Genomic DNA, 18,729 nt, shown 5'->3' on the forward strand with positions numbered 1-18,729 from the left:
AAATCCTACATGTGGGCTGTGAAGATCAATCAAAGTTTCATGGTGGGAATTTCTATCTCCTTCCTGTGTTTCAGTCTAATGGCCAGTATGAGTCTCTCCTGGAGGGACTGACAGTGTAGAAAACTCATTTTCCCTGAAGGCCATGTGCTCTGGTCTCTGCTCACTCCTGACTGAGGGTCTACAGGCTGAATGTGGCAGAGCCAGTGACCCTGGATTTGGGAATAACTGTGGAATATCAGGAGGAATCAGGAGCAGAGCCAGTCTCATAATAACAAGCCATTCAAATCCTAAGGAGAAACACTGTTAAAGGTTGGAATAAAATGGTATAATGACAGTACTCTTCCCCTGCAGTTTCACAGACACACAGCCTCTTGTGAGAGGCAGCAGTGGGACTCTGGTACAGGGGCTCCTCTGGGGCCTGTAGGCCTCTCTCTTGTCTGAGAAATGGCTGCTTCTCTTCACATGTCAACCAGGCTGATGGGTCAGCAGGAAGAAACATTATAAAATCACCTTTTCTTCTTCTGTTTACCTCTTTCCTCTGGCTGTGTTAATATTCCATTTTCGGGAGCTGAACTTCTTTAACCCCCAGCCAGGCCTGGTTCAAGGTCTGAATTCAAGGAACCACCTGGACATCAAGTCTGAAACATCAGATTTCTATATATCTTACTCAGTACACACACAAGGAAGAAATATCCACCCCTCCAAAAAACACTTTTCATTTCTTCAAAAGTGATTTTTCAAAATGTAGCACATGTAGATACCTATTTTTCTAGGCCATGTCCAATCTATTTATATTTATATATTTTACACTAGATGGGCTCTTTTATACAGCCTTTCTATTATCCAGGAGTAAAAAAATAAGAGCTGATAAGAATCTCTTTCATCTTCACTAGATTGACAGGCAGACAAGCAAAGGGGAGTATTTACTCAGTATTAAATATCAAGAGTTCATACTTACCTACTTAGTATCAGGAGAGTATTAAGTCAGTATTCATTAGTCATGCGAATAAAGCTTCTTGAATTGAATTGATTAAAACCCCCATTTGCTCTGGACACGTACAAGCCCCGCCCCCCATCTCTCAGTGGTCAGAGCTCACTGATTGACAGCTGGTGTCTCCTATCAGAGAGGCGGACAGTGAGCGCAAACAGTCTGAAGTCAGTATGAGCGCCTCTGTTTCTCTCGTCTTTCTCTCCGGCTTTCTGGATGTGTTATTTCTGCTTTAAATTGAATACTTTGGATATTTCTTGGCATTTTCGTTGTAAGTATGGTGGGTTTTCTTAGATTTTAGCAAGTTTTTGCTTTTGTAATTATACAGTATTGTTTTTGTGTAAATTCAGTCTTTTTTTATTTTTTTTATTTATGCTTAGCATTATACAGTCTTTGAATTCAGCACTTTTTTATTCTGCGTCGTCAGGAAAATGGTCTTAGAGAAGATGAACGAGCTGCTGAACTGGGATTTGAAATAAACCGGTTTAACAGACAGACAGGCTGTCCAGTTTCTTACAGTATACAGGTCGTTGTGGTGGGTTGTGAAGTGTTTGAAAGAGAGTGGTCGGGCTGTAGTTTCTCTTGCAGTCCAGTAGGTCCTGTGTTTATTAATAATGTCGTTTAAAAAAATAAAGGATATTGGGGATCACTCCCATGTGTAATACTAGTGAAACAGTGAAGAAGATGTCGTTTCTCTGGAAGGGAAGAGCAGTCATTAGTAACTGACTGGTGTTTCTCTCTCGGTGTGTTTGGGGACAAAGACATTTCACAGTCTGATGGAGTTGAGTTGGACTGTGATCGGCAGGAGCCTGTTGTGATGTTTGTGTTTTATTCCCCAGCTGCTGTGATTCTGGACCCTGATACAGCTCACTGTCGGCTCAGCCTGTCTGAGGATGGGAAGAGAGTGAGACGGGGAGAGAGGAATAGTCTCTCTGACAATCCTCACAGATTTGATTACTGTCACTGTGTCGTGAGCAGGGAGGCCTTCACCTCAGGGAGACACTACTGGGAGGTGGAGGTGAATGACCTGTGGATAATCGGAGTGATTAGAGAGTCTGCAGAGAGGAAAGGGGGGATCAGCTTCTCTCCCCAGCTGGGTTACTGGTGTCTTGAGTCTCACCCTTTCTCTGCTCTCACTGCCCCTGTGACCCGTCTCCCCCTCAGTCTGCGGCCCAGGAAGCTGGGGGTGTGTGTGGATATTGAGGAGAGGAAGGTCTCCTTTTACACAGTGGAGTCCAGAGCTCATGTCTACACTTTCACTGACATGGTCTTCCCTCAGGGGCAGAAGATCTATCCTGTCTTCTGGACTGGGGATCAGTATAAAGACCTTGAGCTGCTGCCTGCTGTCAGTGTGGAGATTAAACCCGTCACTGACTCATGAACACAGGCTGACTCTCTCCCAGCTCTCTGTCCACTGCTTACACTGGGAGACGGGTTTACTGACGGGCAGTGAGGTGAGGTCAGAAATATAGTAGTAATTGTAGAAGATGACGATGATGTCGTGTCCTGTTTATATTAAATACAAAAAAAATAAACGGGGAAAAATAACATGTACGAGAGAGGGCGAGATAACTCGCTACCAGGCTGCTGTACTCCTGACTTGTAAATATCTCTGGAAACCCTGCTGTGTTTTTTTTTTCTAATTTTGAGAAAATAAACTTTTAAAAAAGAAATCCCATGTGAGTCTGTCCTGCGCGCCGGTGACCATGAAGCTGCCAGAACCCGGATGGACGCTTTGACTTCACCACAGCCAGGAGGAATAGGGACTGTGACGCAGACAGGAAGTGGCTCAGTTTATGTGAGTTGTAGTTTGTAACCAGTGCTGCGACTGTGAGCAGCTCCAGACATACTGTATGAAAGCCCAAATCCCTAAACCGAACCCAGGATTTTACATCTGTTTGGTGGCAGCGGTGAGTTTTTTTCTTCACGGACAGAAACCATCCTGCTGTTTGGACATTTCATGTGGACGATTCTCTGTCCACAGAGGGACTGTGTCGTGAGAGGTAGTTTTAACACACTCCCTTGTGCACTGGTTAGTGTGGTAATTGTGAGACGCTCCCTAGAGCAGGCGAGTTAGTAGATGGCTGAGCTGCTTCTTAACTGTTCATGTAAAAAGTGACGTTAAACGCATTCCTGGTGTTATGTTTAACCTTGTTTAATCTATATAAACCAGGGTGCCCAATCAGTCGATCGTGGAGTGCTTGCCAGTCAATCGATCGCAAGAATGTTTGTCAAAAAATAAATAGGCTCTTTAATTATTTACATTTTTCAAGAGCCTAAAATGTCATTCAGATCTGTCCATGTAATGTCATACACTTGACTGCCCTTGTGTGTGTTTCACCCTTGTCGAAAGGGTTGTACAAGTCTCTTCCCTGAGTGCTGGCTGACACTGAAGAAAGGCTGCAGGAGCTCTGTAATGAGGAGCTGTGTGTGCGCTGCCCAAGATCGCTCTCTGGGTTATTGCTGCACAAACCCCGGGGTGTAAAACACTTAGCTGCAGCAGTGTACCCAGTTAAAACTCTTGTTACCCAACGATTTAAAATTAATATAGATGACAAATGTGTTTTTTTTGTGACAATAGCCCTGAAACTATTCAGTATTTGTTTTGGTTATGTCCTAGGGTAAAAATGTTCTGGACTAAGTTGCAGAATTATATTTAAAAAGAGAACAATATTGATATTTGTTTTGATGAAGAAGATGTTATGTTAAGTTTCAGCCCCATTGAAAACAATATTAAAATTTCATTTGTAATAAATGTAATAATTATACTGGCACGTTATCACATTCACATACATAAAATGAAGTGGTCTGGGAAGTACCCTGTGTTTATTTTAAAATGGAAGTAAGGGGGTATTTGCAGACTATTTCGAAATGCAAAAATATGAAAGCAGTGCGGACATTATTTTTATTTAATTTGTTTAATCTTTTCTCTTAACTTGAATTTATGTAGTAATATGTACCCCTGACAATATTTTTGTTTTGAATTGTTGTATGTACTCTTGTTTGTATTGTAAGTTTTGTTCTTTTGTTAGGCATAAATAAAAAAAATAAAAATAAGTTGCAGCAGTGTGGGTGTTTAAATGCTATTGGCTCGTGAACAGCTTCCCCCTATCCCAGTGCACTGCCTGGGATTCAATAAAAATTCAATAAAACCACGAGAGAAAGAGATTCACAACACAAAGCTGTGTCAGTCTTCTGTGTAAAATATCAGTGTGTAAAAATTCGCTCTGAATCTGGACTGTAATTAACACTGTAAACACCCCATTTGTATAAAATCAGGTGAGTGTAAATCTGCTTTGTTATTGTCGAGCTGTGTAAGAAGACAAGAAACATTATATATTTCTTAACCTTGTAGGTTTAATTCAGTATAATGTGTTTAGTACTGCAGAGATCAATGACAATGTATGTATAGACAAAGGTGAGTGTGAATCTGGTATGTTATTGTCCATCTGTAAAAGGAGACAGGAAACCCTGCTATACTGTAGTTTTATGTACACACGTGCCAATCACAGGAAGTCAGACACACAGATACACTGAAACAGTCGCGCACACGGCAGTGTGGTGTATACTGTACAAATATACTGTACTGTACCACTTGTGTCCTCTGGTTCATGTTGGATTGACTTTTTCAGTGTCTTTGAGGATTTAGGATATTTCAAACTGTGATCCCTCATAGTTTTCTATCTCCACAGTTTTCACAGTTTAAGACTAGATTATTCATGTCTTTCTGGTGTGTCTTGTTGTGTAGCCTATTTATTTCCTGCTTCTGCTCTGCTTCCTGCTTCAGTTGCCCTGAGACCCGCCTAGCACCAGGTCACTCCTGTCCTTGGCCTGAGGGCACAGGTTTCTACACAGCTACTCTTGAACAGCTGAGCCTGGGCTAACCCCCGTCTCGCCGCTACGCCTAGGGTCTTTATCACTCTCCTGCCATTCCACGGTCCGTCCTTTCGGACATACGTGACACCAGGCAGGGCACCCTCTGGGCAGGACGCCAGTCCAGGTCAAGACAGACGGACACACAGGCCCAACAACAGCTCTGGCAGCAACAACACTGAACACTGTGCCACTGCGCCACCCTGAACTCGGTTTAATAGTTTGGAAATTCAGAAAAGGCTCAATCAATTTACATATTCTGTTTGACTACCTAAACAATAGTAGCTTCTTACTGCACTTTAACAAAAAAAAACCCAGCAGTGATCAGTGCAGCAATACTGTAAATGGTCACAATATTTGACGTGATCAGTCAGGGACAAATTTAATCTCTAATTCTGCATTTTGAAGAGTTTAAGTCATGTCCACATCAGATTTTCCAGTGACTCACAAAACAGGTGTAGAGTCATGGGCCAAATCTGTATTATTATCTAAAATTCTGGCAGTATAATCTTGATGATATAGAAGTTTATTTTCAAATGTCATTTAAAAACTTCTTCAGAGTCTCTTCTGCATTTCTGAACCTCCAGTTGAAAGACTGAAATAAACTAGAGATCAGTAATTACTGTAGATTAGGAGTTTGAATACTTGGAGCTTTATTGAGTCACAGATATTGATGCTACACATGTTGCTACACAGATGCTACACATGTTCTATCAGTCGGTGGTAGCGAGTGCCATTTTCTACGCAGTGGTGTGCTGGGGCTCGGGGATTAGAGCAGTAGATTCCAAAAGGCTGAACAAGCTCATCAGGAGAGCAAGCTCTGTCATTGGGTCTGACCTGGACTCCTTGGAGGTAGTGGCTGAGAGGAGAATGATGTCCAAACTAGAGGCCATCATGGACAACTTCTCCCATCCCCTCTATGACAGGCTTGCAGGAATGAAGAGCACGTTCAGCAATAGACTGATTCATCCACGGTGCGACAGGGAGCGCTACAGGAGGTCATTCTTCCCGTCTGCCATAAGACTGTACAACGCATCCACCTTGCGTCTTGGCAGAGGCAACATCGACAGTGACCTGTATCTGGATTAAACGCATCTACACATCTACTGCTACATCTGTTCTCTTCTTCTTCTTTTTCTTTTTCTTTTTCCCGTTTACAACCACTTTCTGTGCAATATATGCCAGGACCTGTGCAATACATTTATATTTATATCTACAGTTATATCTATATTTATATTCATATGTGTGATATGAGTGTGATACGATTTTCTGTGTACTGTTCTGTTCTAGTTTGTTCTTGTGCGTCCGGACTGTGAGTAACTCTTGTACTGTATTGTATGTATTGTACTATTATTATATAATTCGTTACATTGTGGCTGTGTTGTGTGTGTTAAGCTGCTGTTGCACTGCAATTTCCCTCACGGGATCAATAAAGTATCTATCTATCTATATTGTTCAGTAACAGACAGATATTTCCCCCAGTGAACTATAGTCTGTAACTCACTGTAAAGACATTTTCCCTGTTTCTCTCCTCCCTCTATTCTACCCACAGAACCATGACTGAGACACAGAGGGCAGTCTCCTACCGTTTTCTCTAATATCCCCCCAGCCTGTAGCCCAGCACTGCAAGCCTGGACTGATGTTTTCAGAGCGTGAGGGCAGATTCACAGGACTGATCCTCTGACTGAAAGACACCTTGTCCTCCAGCTCCACCAGGCCGATGTCAAAGCCCTTTGTAAACTGAGTGTAGTTCTCATGTGTGATGATCCTTTTCGCAGAGCCCTGGTACTCTGGTGTCTTTACCAGCTGTAAAGCTCCCAGGGACACCTTCACCTCACTGGTACTAGAAAACATTGAATTATCAGAAATATTAGCACTAATAGTAACAGTATAATCAATATCAGAAGAAAGCTCTTCATACTAGTGTATCAGAAAACAGTAGATGTAAAAATAGGAAAGGTAGCGGTAAAGGTTATATCAGCTTGAATAGAACTGGCAGTAGTTACTACAGTACATGAGAACTATCACTAATCCAGTCAGCTGCACTAGCAACAGAAACAGTAGCAACAGTAGCACTGTTATAGTAATAGTAATATCTAGAGTTATTGCTACTGTTCTAAGTTAACGGACAGGCCCACTGTTTTCAGAGGACTATACAGATGCAGCCATTCAAAATGTGCGGTACAAACCCGCGGTACAGTAACCTACCCACAAGCCCACAAGGTAAGTGATTGGCTGGCCAAAATGACCGACAGGGGCACTCGTGGTGCATTGGTTGGTAGTGAAAAGATTTAATCATTTAATCTCTTCACTGTGCACATTTTAATCCGCTTAGTTTTGAATATTTATATGGAATTTTACCACTAAAGGGAATTTTTTTAGTAGCTGAGCATAAAAAGAAGAGGAGCATAAGAAGAGGAGCATAACGCATCTGAAGGTCATAAACGATATTAATTTAGGAACATAAACATTACTGTATGTATGTAAACTGTACTGTGTATGGCTGGTCTTGGTAGTTTAAAGAAAAAATACACACCAGTCTTCCATTTCTCCCTAAACATTTTAAGCATGAAAGTTTTATGAAACGGTACCCAAATATGCGATTGCTGTATGGAATGAATTTTAATTAAAAAAAATTATTTAACACGAAAATTAAGCTGTTTACATCTTCCGCCTGAGAACAGTCACCCGTTGCTACCCAACGCAGAAACACAGCCACTAACTAGCAAAGAGAGGACATTAGCTAGCCAATATGATAAAGAAATAAATGATTATTTTGTTTATTTCTTTTGCACATTTATTTGAACATTTCCATCGATTGTACAAGCACTTGGAAACTGTCCAATCCCTAGTTCATCAGGCATTCTCCTGGTCTGGCGCCGATCTGTGTCTTCTAGGATATAATGCCAGCGAACTCTTGTTTTTATGTCCACTATAACAGACAATCTCCTTTGCTTTTAACCGAGCGTCTAACCCCTCTGATTGGAGAAAAAAGACACGCTGGTTTGCTATACTGTACATACTGTACCAGGAAGATGATTTATTTCTATTCTAAACGTGTATTTTAAAAGTTTAAGAAGTAAAAACCTTACAGCGTACACAGATTTCTAAACTGATCAGGATCGTTATCTTTGTCTTGTCCAAAATAATGTTCACCGCTCTGTCCAGCAAATTAATAATAAACTTTATTTTAGCGTTTTAAACGAATAAGTAATTAGGTTGCTCATAAACCTAATTGCTTTTTCTACATAAACACAGCGTGATTGCTCTCTGAAAATGCCTTTTCTTTATATTTAGGCTCAGATTTCAACTATAGATCGTATTATTATAAACTTTCTTGGAAAAATGTCTTTTATGTAAACCATGTTTGCCATTAATTCATTTAGGGCTAAAATACGTTCATTGTCTTCCAATCGAGTCGAGTTGACATTGGAAGCTTGCCACGCCCGGACTGTTACACCAACGCATTAGCATGCTAAAGCGATTCCATTGAGGAGCCCAGCTACTAGTTAACACTGTACTTCCTACTTTGAAAATACCTGTGAAACCGGTTTAATTGGTCACAGCCAGCACTCCGGCAGAGAGGGGGTTGTACTTGTTAATGTCCGATGACATACAAGTGGAAAGATTACAGATTTTAATCGTCCTTTTTCTGAACCAGGGAAAATCTGATCATGTTTCTCTATAACAATAATAAAAAACTTTATTTTACATTATTTTACATATCCCACTTACACATCGCATGACTTTAATAAATCTATTCTTTATTAATACTAAATAAATAATACTAAAAATACTACAGCAAAGAGGTCACTTGATTTTTGGAATAATTCCAAATAGCACAATGATCCACTGGCATCCCTGAAGTCTGTTTAGTCCATAATCTTCCAAATACAATCACTAAGCAATTATAAGAATTATACCATCCTATTTCTTTGTGATGTACTGTAAAAACTACACCTATTTTTATAAGGCTTTTACTCAAAAGATTTCCAAACACACAAAGAATTTGTGAAGTACTATAGTATTTCTAAAGGTTACTGGTACAACATCAATCATTAAAGCTTAACAATAAAGTTTAGATTGCTGACTATGGACTAACTACATTAACTAACTGCAATGCAACAGTAGACATTTTACAAGTAAGAATATCTGGTTGAATTCTTGCATTTGTAGCCAATTTAATGCGAGAGATTTTAAGTTTTAACAGAAGAAAACTACGAATATGAAAACAGCCATAACAACAAAAATTACTGTGCAAATATCAAAAGGCTACTTCAGTAATGAAATAATGATCACAGTAGAAACCAGACACTGTTTACACCATATTGTTAAGAAAGACTCAAGACAGAAATGTTCATGTACAGCTGGAAAAAACAACTTCTAAAACAACAGTGAAGGCTGCAACATTACGCCCATGCTTTTCCACAATTGTAAGGATAACCTTAAAACTTAGGCTGTTGAGTCCAATCAATTAAAGCTGGAGTTCTGCAGGTTGTACAGGCTTTAAAGGTAGATCAGTAGTTTATCTGCAATATAGTCCAGTACTTTAGGTGTTACTTGGTTTAATTTTCCTGCTTATTAATGCTTACTTTCCTACATTTCCAATGCAGTTCACTATCATTATACACAAAAGCCAAACCATAAACTTTGAAGCTAGCAGACTTCAAGAAAACACCTGTTGGTGTTAAATAGTGAGGTTTTATTATAATCAAAGGTATGAAAACAAACTAGCTACATTTTTAACACACTTTATAATACACCACTTTTTTGTTGTATCCCAAGTGATTTGAAGCATTTCTGTTTTAATTGAACTTCTAGAGTTATTTCTCCAATGTTTAGGAGGATATCGCCATAATAAGGGCATGCTTGTCATATGCTAAAAGAATAGCTTATAACAGGAAATGCAAAGTCTGTTTTTTTAAAAAAAGCTCCTTTAAAGCCTGTGCCCCAGAAGGTCCATTTATGTCGAGCTGTGAAAGTGCTTTACAGTAAAAACCTTGTGAAAATGGTTAAAAGCAATGGTCCAGGGACCAAAAGTGATTCAGGAGCCTAGAACCAATATTTGTGTGCTCGGTGCAGTCGGATGTTGAAATTTGTTCCCCGTTTCTGAAAAAGTCCCACTGTATGCTGTTCCTTTTATTTACAATAAGAATCTAGGAACCTCTAGGAGACATCAACTGCAAAGTGACATGACTGAGAGCCTCCTGAGTCCTGCAGATACAGGGTACCTCATAATTTTAATGAAATCAAATGTATACTGTACGTGTTAAACTGAAGCTGACCTAACAACCATCCCCTTTTCTGCAGAGCGTGTTTAATTGTACTGTTTCAGCACATCAGTTTTTTTTTTTAAATTTTAAATAAAGCCTTTAGACAATTAGGAGGTACTGGTATTCACAAGGTAGAAGGTGGTGTTTTCAGAGGCCTAAAGGGAAACTGTTATACCTAATGATTAAATACTTGATGAGACATTTTTTTACTGCATTGTTTATGTATGATCTGTGTATCTCAGCTGAAAAGCTGAGATAAAATAAGATGTATGCATCTAAATAACTGGACCTCAAATAGCAGACCTTATGAGCAATACTGTGTGTATTTATTTAAAATATTTATAGCTCCTCTGGAAAGTTGTTGGGGGAAAAAAACCTCACTCGCACCAAACAAATTTATATTTCTAAATATCACAACATGTTCGAATTTAAGTCATTTTAATAACAATGAATAATAATAATGAACTTTATTGTATACGGTGCCTTTAAAGCTGGCTCCTCAAAGCGCTTTACAGGTTAAAAACAATAACAACAATACTGTTAGGCTGGGCAAACAATTTTTTTTTTAAGAAATACAAAATGAGATATAATGATGTGTCCGGCTTAGACATTAACGAAGAGCATAACGCGTGTACTGTATACACTGCAAGTACAACCCCCCTCTCTGCAGGAGTGCTGGCTGTGACGAATTAAACCGGTTTCACAGGTATTTTCAAAGGAGAAGGGGGCGAGATTTCCAACGAAAGACACCTCCCCCCCCAAAAAAACCCAGTAAGTACAGTACTAGTTAAGAAAGCTAGGCTCCTCAATGAAATCGCTTTAACATGCTAATGCTTTGGTGTAACAGTCCAGGCGTGGCAAGCTTCTAATGTCAACCCGACCAAGGCGAAAGGAACCCTTCTTTCATTAGAAGACAATGAACATATTCTAGCCCTGAATAAATTAATAGCAAACATGGTTTACATAAAAGACATTTTTCCAAGAAAGTTTAGCCTTTGTCACTAATGAAACCACTAAATAAAGACATAAATATAAAAATCTTTTTAAAATACATTACTTTGCTAAAATTTATTTGAAAATAAAAACGATTACAAACGCCAGGGGAGAGAGAGAACAGGGGAGGGATGTTGGTTTTGCATAAGGGGCGGGGCTATGGAAATGAGGTCTGTTTTGGAATGTGGAGTTACATGTTCTGGCTGCTTGTGAATTATCGTTGTTGAGTATGGAGTGTTGAGGTATTGATTTTGTGTAATGCTTTATGTTGAAAATTGAGGTGGATTTTGTTTATGATAAACAGGATAAACTGGGATGGGAGGAGGGTTTGGTTTTGCATAAGGGGCGGGCTTATGATAATTGGAGGAATGTGCGAGAGTATAATGGTTTGATATATTTGATTTTGTATTGTGGTTGTTATCTATGTTTTTGGTTGGTATTATGTTTATATGGTTGTTTTTGTTGGTTGGTTGTTATTATGGTTATTAATAATACGATCTATAGTTGAAATCTGAGCCTAAATAAAAAGAAAAAGCAAGTGATTAGGTTTATGAGCAATCTAATTACTTATTCGTTTAAAACGCTATATAAAATAAAGTTTATTATTCATTTGCTGGAGAGAGTGGTGAACATTATTATGCATAAGACAAAGATAACGATCCTGATCAGTTTAGAAATCTGTGTACGCTGTAAGGTTTTTACTTCTTAAACCTGGTACAGTCGCATGAAGAGAGAGGCGAAACAGCCCTACACAGCCCTGTCGCAGTACACGAATATAATCATAACATTATTAAATTCTTTAGATTCGCGATTCCATATTATATTAGCAGAAAAGCTTAAAACTACCACTTTTTCACACGCTATTTCACATGTTAGTTAAATACTTCGATGCTTAAAATGTTTAGGAATAAATGGAATACCGGTGTGTATTTTTCCTTTAAAGTACCGATTCCTGGAATCTGACTGGCTGACACCCTTCTGAAGTGGTTCCATAAGATCTGGTATAGGGAAAAGAAAGCGTTGATAAAAAAGCCTGGATTCCCATGTATCTCAGAGAGCGAGTGATCAGAAAAAGGAACAGCTGTTACACCCAGGTTTTACGCTCTCTCTCTGTTGAATGAATGAAAGCATTTTATTAAAAACGCGTTTGCGTTGGTCTGGGTATTTACTTTGTAATCTGTGGTTTACATCTACTGTATTGTTGTGAGATGCCACTTTTAAAGGTGATATGTAAAATAAAGTTTTTTATTATTGTTATAGAGAAACATGATCAGATTTTCCCTGGTTCAGAAAAAAGACGATTAAAATCTGTAATCTTTGCACTTGTACAGTATGTCATCGGAAAATACAATCAGTTTCTGCTTTGTGTAAGGATGGTGTCAAAAAGTAATCTAAGTGGTGAGAAAGCTGTGCTCCTCAAAGCGCTTTACAGGATAAAAACAATAACAACAATAGTGGCTGGGCAAACGATTTTTTAAATAGAAATACAAAATGAGATACTGTATAATGATGTGCATGAACAAAGTTATACTGCTATTTTCCTTAGATACGCGATTAAAAAAAATAAATTTTTTGAATCCCCGGCGGAACACACTCCATAAGAATCAGCGCTTTTATACAGTATATCGCCTTTAAACACATATATTTAAACACGCGTTTACGATTTAAATCAAAACACGATTCAAATCAATATAAATGTTTATTTTGTAACGCATAGGTGACTATTCATTGTTATTAAAAAGACTTAAATCCGATCATGTTGTGATATTTAGAAATATAAATTTGTTTGGTGCGAGTGAGGTTTTATTTAATCTGACCAAGGGAAACGTTTCATTTTTTCAAAGAAATGTTTGTTAAAAAAATGTTTGTTAAAAAAAGACTCATAGTTCCAGTGGGATTCGATCACAGCCCATGTGACATAGGAGTCAGGAACCTAACCCACAGCGCCACCAGCACGGTCACATGCAGAGTGCTGAAAAAGCACATTATCGACAATGTACAGCGTGTACTATTCTTGTGTTGCGGTACATGAATATAATTATATTGTTATTAAATTCTTTAGATACGCGATTCCATATTATATTCCCTTTTAATCAAATTCTAAAAGTATGCTTGTTGACTCCGGTATCACGTTAGTTAAAGACTTCGATGCTTAAAATGTTTAGGGAGAAATGGAATACTGGTGTGTGTGTTTTCTTTAAAGTACCGAGACCAGCCATATACTGTATGGCTATGTTCCAAAATTAATATCGTTTATGGCCTTCACACGCGTTACAGTATGCTCCTATTCTTTTTATAATAATGTTCACCTCAGCAAATTAACAATAGTAATAATAATGAACTTTATTGTATATAGCGCCTTTAAAGGTGGCTCCTCAAAGCGCTTTACAGGATATAATTTTTTTTTTAAAGAAATATAAAATTAGATATAATGATGTGTTCTGGCTTAGACATTAACGAAGAGCATAACAAAGGTCATAAAGGTAATAAACGATATTAATTTTGGAACATAACATATTATGTAAACTGTATGTTGCTGTTATTGGTATTTTAAAGAAAAAATGCTGTAAAATCCTGGGTTCGGTAAAATGTTTCAGGCATTTATGTAAAGGACAACAGAGATTTCACTGGTCGATTATCAAACTTTATTGATAAAACAAAAACAAAAAGTATCCGACCAAACCAGAAAAAGAAAAAAAGAATCAAGAATAACGGACACAGCGCGAGCCTGCATTCTCTCCTCAACCGTCCTCACCACACTTTTCCCTGGGTCAGAGATTAAATAAAACTTCTTGATAGAGGGTAGGTCTCTATCAAGACCAGGTAGCGGAAGATGCTCTGGCTCTTGAGCTAAAAGTTTTAGTTTTTTAGTTCCTACTGGCTGCATTGTAAATTCTCAGTTGTTATCAATAAGAATGTCCTGATCTGCTCATACACAGAGGAATTTTAAATCCTTCCTGACACAGACATTCAGACACACATGTCTATATATAATGAGCACATACTGTCCATTCTTCTCCACTGGATCACCAGAAGTACTGATGCTGCTACAGTAACAGCTGCTGTTAGGAAGAGAGTCACCATCCATCCAGAGGGAGCAGGGAAATAGTCTCCTGGAAAACAGGACAGGGATATTATCACACAGACACTGACACACAACTAGTAGGGTTTGTTACTGTCAATGTGAAGGAAGATTTTTGTTCAATTTCTCATATAATGTACATATACTGTAGAATTGATGTTTAGCTGTACACTGATTCAACCCGAAATAGACACCCTGCAATATCATACTCTTCTGGGAAATATCGTTTTAGAATCACTCACTTTTTCATGTTTCTACTGCCCAGAGTAGTATTGTACTTTTTGTATGGGTGTGAGTGATACTCCACTGCTCCTCTATTCGTACTGTCATACTGGTATGACTCTCTTTATTTGTATGGTTGTGGTATCACTCTGTACTGGGTAGTATTATTCTGTTAGGGTCCATGTGTGTCAGGTCTCAAGTCTCTGTAGACATGTCAACCAGGAAGCCTGTGTCATTGTCTTGTAAAATAATTCACAACTTACAAATAACATCACAATCTGACAAATCACAACCAATGCATATACAGTACATTTTAAATGATTAAAAAACAGAATAATATTATAATTGACAATATTGCACAGGTGTCCTTCTTATAAAATGACATTCATATTACACAGGTGTCCAACCCACACAGACAGTTGTCAAGTCTTCCTTATCACTGACCACTGTCAGACTGGTCAAAGGTCATTAAAGAGTCCTTTGACCAACTCTGTGTTTGACTACATCTGCCTGCAAGACAGATTTGATGGATAAACATGCAGTTTAGTTATCAGAAGCTTCCGAGCACAGCAGGGAAACCTGTGTGAGCCAAGTGAGCCACCAGCACAAAAGACTACAGTGTGGAGCAGAAAACTCTGTCTAGACAGGGAGCCATAGGACTGGCGCCAGTTGAAGTGTCTCAGTCAGGGAGACTGGTTGAGCCCAGATGCTGAATCACTCCAGTTGACGTGATGATGTCACAATGGAGCCAGACTGAAGTACAGAGCTCTGCTGTTGAGAGGTAAAGATCCAGTCATGACACCTGGAGATTTAAATAGTCACAGTGCTCTTCAAATGACTGAGAAAGGTCTCCTACTAGACTTGATGGGTCTTCTGTAATGAACACAGTTCAGTTCAGTTCAGTAGAGAAGCTGTCTTGTTGAAATCTAGTTTATGGAATACTGGAATCTTACTGGCATGCAATAATAAAGGTAAAGTAACACTTGTTTAAAGTGAGAATAATATGGGTAAAATGGGTAAGAAAATGTAGCAGCAAATAAATCACAACTAGAATGTCAGTGACACGTGAGGGAGAATTCTGGAGGTATTTTATAGAGATTTGTTTTTCCTAAACTGTATTCAAAACTAAATATTGTTTATTTTCTATATTGCTGGTATACACAAGACAAAATCTCTATATCGTAGAGAGGGGATCTCTCTGAATGGACTGATAGGTAAAGTTTGATCTTTTAGAATTTATGTCAAGAATTATATGAGAAAGATAATCATCAGTAGGTGTTACCAGAGAAAATACGGAACATATTGAAATTGTATGTGAACCAAAATAAACAGGCAGAGAGAGCTCAAGAATCTCAGAATTTCCCTTGAGACTCTCCTGTGTGCTGTCACGAGAGCCGGTTCTGACTCCCGTGGAGTGCGTTAGTGAAGACCCTATGCGGACGGGATAATCCGTAAAAGACAAGGTTAGGATGGGTGGACAGACAGGGGGAGGTGACCGTAGGGGAAATGAGGTAGCAATCAAGTCCAAAGAAATCCAAAAGAGAAGTCAGGGCGCAGTCTATAATCCAAGAGCCGGGAGATCCATCCAAGACAAATGGTTAAAAGGGGGAACCGGGTCGGAACCGGCACAGGAACAGGAACAGGAACTAAAAACATAACGGGTCTGCATCCCGAACCCAGGCGGTCAGGACACCGGGAAAAAGGCCTGCCTTCGTAGAACCTGGAAAATAAGCAAGCCTTGTGGCGTCCATCTTCCAATACTGAGCCCAGAACTGCAGAGACGCTGGGCTTTTAACCAAAAAGCAAACAGGACGCACCAGGAAATAATAGAAATTAATCATAACCGAAAGGGGTAGGAGCGCCCTCTAGAGGAGGGATGTGGAACGTAACATGTGCAAAGCAAGCCTTTGACTGAAAGAGTGACTCCTGCTTTACTGCAACAACATGGTAAAAGAAAATCTCATGGAACTAAAGAGTTACATCATAGAAATGAATATATTCTTTGTAATGTTTTTATAACAATAAATCCCATAAAGGTTTCATCATTTAGACTTAATGACAACAGCACCATTACATATAAATGTTTTTATTATAAGGGGAATTCATTCTCAATTGTTTGCTTCAATAATATGTCTGTGAAGTTTGTTTTAGACTTTTACAAAATCATTTGATATATTTAATAGTCTACTTACTGTAATGATTAAGGTAAGCTCTGTACTCACTGGGTATGTGCAGCTGAGATTCCCAGTCTGCCTCTGGCTGTGTGCTTCTCACCAGGCAGGAGAAGATGTTGGACTCCTCTTTGACTGGGATGTAGCTGCTGACACTGAGGAGCCCCTGACTGTCCGTGTCCACTGTGGGGGGCTGTGATGGCACCTCGTTTCCATCCCTGTCTGTCCAGATCACTGCAGGTTGAGGGAACCAGCCCTCTGATCTGCACAGCAGCTGGGCCTGATCTCCTCCAGGGGAGTGGAGAGACACTGAGGGCTGGGAGCCCAGGGCTGCGGGTTCAACACAAGAGATTTCTGAGAGTGAGAAGTATGATGGAGGGCAACTAGAAACATCTTTGACAGCACTCTGCTGGTTCTCAATAAACATAGTATAATCAAAGACCAATAAGCCAATTTATATGTTTAATGTATAACACCGTTCATCAAATAGTACATTTTAAGAAGGTTTAGTGAGGAAAATACAGTAAATAAACAATGAGAAACTAAAGGTTCCTCAATGATCAGAAAATACACTTTGTCTAATAGGGCTATAGCAACCAGGAAGCACAGGGTACAACACCCTGGAGAGGATATCAGTCTGTCACACTCACCTCTCACTGCCAGGTCAATAACAGCATCATCATCCCACCGTTCAGACTGTACCATGCATCTGTACCGTCCATGATCAGAGCCGCGCACTCCTCTCAGCTTTAGAGACACATTGCCGAATAGGAGCTCGTCTAGGAAAAGCTCGGTCCTGCCTCTGTAGGACAGGTCTTGTTCTTCAGAGTTATACCAGCCAAATTCAAACAAACACACAGGGGCAAGGTAATTGTCTTTAACCCACATGATCTGTAGATCCTCAGCACTGATTTCAGGAAGGAGGTAACAGGGCAGAACAGCATCTTCGCCAGCTACAGCAACAACATGATCAGTTGGAGCAACAACCTGAAACTCTAAAAGAGAAAGAAAACGGTTTCAGACTTTTCAGACATTCAATCAAACTCCTATACAGGAAATTTTATTGGAAAATGCAAGGTATGAGTCAGTAACCTGCCCATACAAACCCATGTCATTGTTCAATAAGCCACACACAGTGATTGGTTTTGAGAGGCCAGAGGTGTAAAGTCTCAATAATACCAGCTCTTTCTACAGTCTGCTGTGACTACCCAGTATGCCCTTACTGTTTGTGCTGAATTGCTGAATTCAGGACTAGACCGGCTACATCAAGACCAGTTCTCTTACTCTATAGACCTTAGTAATAGTACGATAAGATAAGATGTTTATTGGCCATATACAATTTCTTGCATTAGGAATATGTCTTTTTCCATTCCCCAGCTTGCTCTCCATGAGACACACAGAGAGGGAGAGAGAAGCTTGGGTTAGAGCGCAGGGTCAGCCATTGTACAGCACCCCTGGAGCAGTTGGGGGTTAAGAGCCTTGCTCAGGAGCACAATGGAGTAGGAATTTTCTGCCAGCTGTGGGATTCAAACCAGCAGCCTTCCAGCCACAGGCACAGGTCCTGAGCCACAGAGCCACCACACCACCCCAGAACATTCATACACACTATGAAGCTAATTCCTTAAATAAAACAGCTCAGTAACCATTTGGTCCTGCACTGTGTTAATGATCACTGTTCCCATTGCGTGCAGCAGCCAATCCCAGAGTCTCCTCTCTGATTCAAATCCACATGTCACTGAGAAGGGTATGAGTGTCTGATCTTCTTCACATCAGAGCATCTTAAAGAGAGGTGATGTAGGGACAGTCCAGTGTGTCCTCAGAAAAGCCAGGTACAGTAATTTCTCACCAGGGACAATCAAACCAACACTTTCAAACAATAATCACTCAAGCTCTCACTAATAAAAAAGAAAACAATTCTACTGTTATATATGAAGTGTACCATTATAATGAAAAAAGCTTGATTTGGGAAAATAGGTTCAAGCTAAAAATCTCCTATCAGGTCACCTGGCGAAGCTCTGCTCCTGTTCTCTCTCAATGTTTGTCCCTCATGGCCCTGTCCTGGGTCCCCCACTGTTCTCGTTCTGTACCCCCTCCCTGTGTCCTCTCATCTCTTCCTGTAGCTCTTCA

General features: G+C 39.6%; 2 protein-coding genes and 1 pseudogene across 9 annotated transcripts in view; 2 read left to right on the plus strand and 1 right to left on the minus strand.

Annotated features, from left to right (window-relative positions):
* Positions 1–18,729, plus strand: part of LOC148834015 (butyrophilin subfamily 1 member A1-like) — a 318,969-nt gene that overhangs the window by 215,112 nt on the left and 85,128 nt on the right. The window lies entirely within an intron of this gene.
* LOC148834021 (E3 ubiquitin-protein ligase TRIM39 pseudogene) lies at positions 1,635–2,661 on the plus strand (annotated as a pseudogene). The gene has a single exon (XR_016091058.1). The product of XR_016091058.1 is annotated as an E3 ubiquitin-protein ligase TRIM39 pseudogene (transcript).
* LOC148834022 (butyrophilin subfamily 1 member A1-like) overlaps positions 13,759–18,729 on the minus strand; it is a 46,790-nt gene continuing 41,819 nt past the window's right edge. The window contains exons 5-6 of the mRNA XM_088916261.1: positions 16,654–16,932; positions 13,759–14,240 (exon numbers count right to left, since the gene is read on the minus strand). Coding sequence (XP_088772387.1) covers positions 14,098–14,240; positions 16,654–16,932 — 422 coding nt within the window. The 3' untranslated portion in view covers positions 13,759–14,097. The remainder of the gene's footprint in view (positions 14,241–16,653; positions 16,933–18,729) is intronic.

The sequence above is a fragment of the Atractosteus spatula genome, chromosome 5 (genome assembly GCF_055471065.1).
Source record: "Atractosteus spatula isolate fAtrSpa1 chromosome 5, fAtrSpa1.hap1, whole genome shotgun sequence".
Lineage (NCBI taxonomy): Eukaryota > Metazoa > Chordata > Actinopteri > Semionotiformes > Lepisosteidae > Atractosteus > Atractosteus spatula.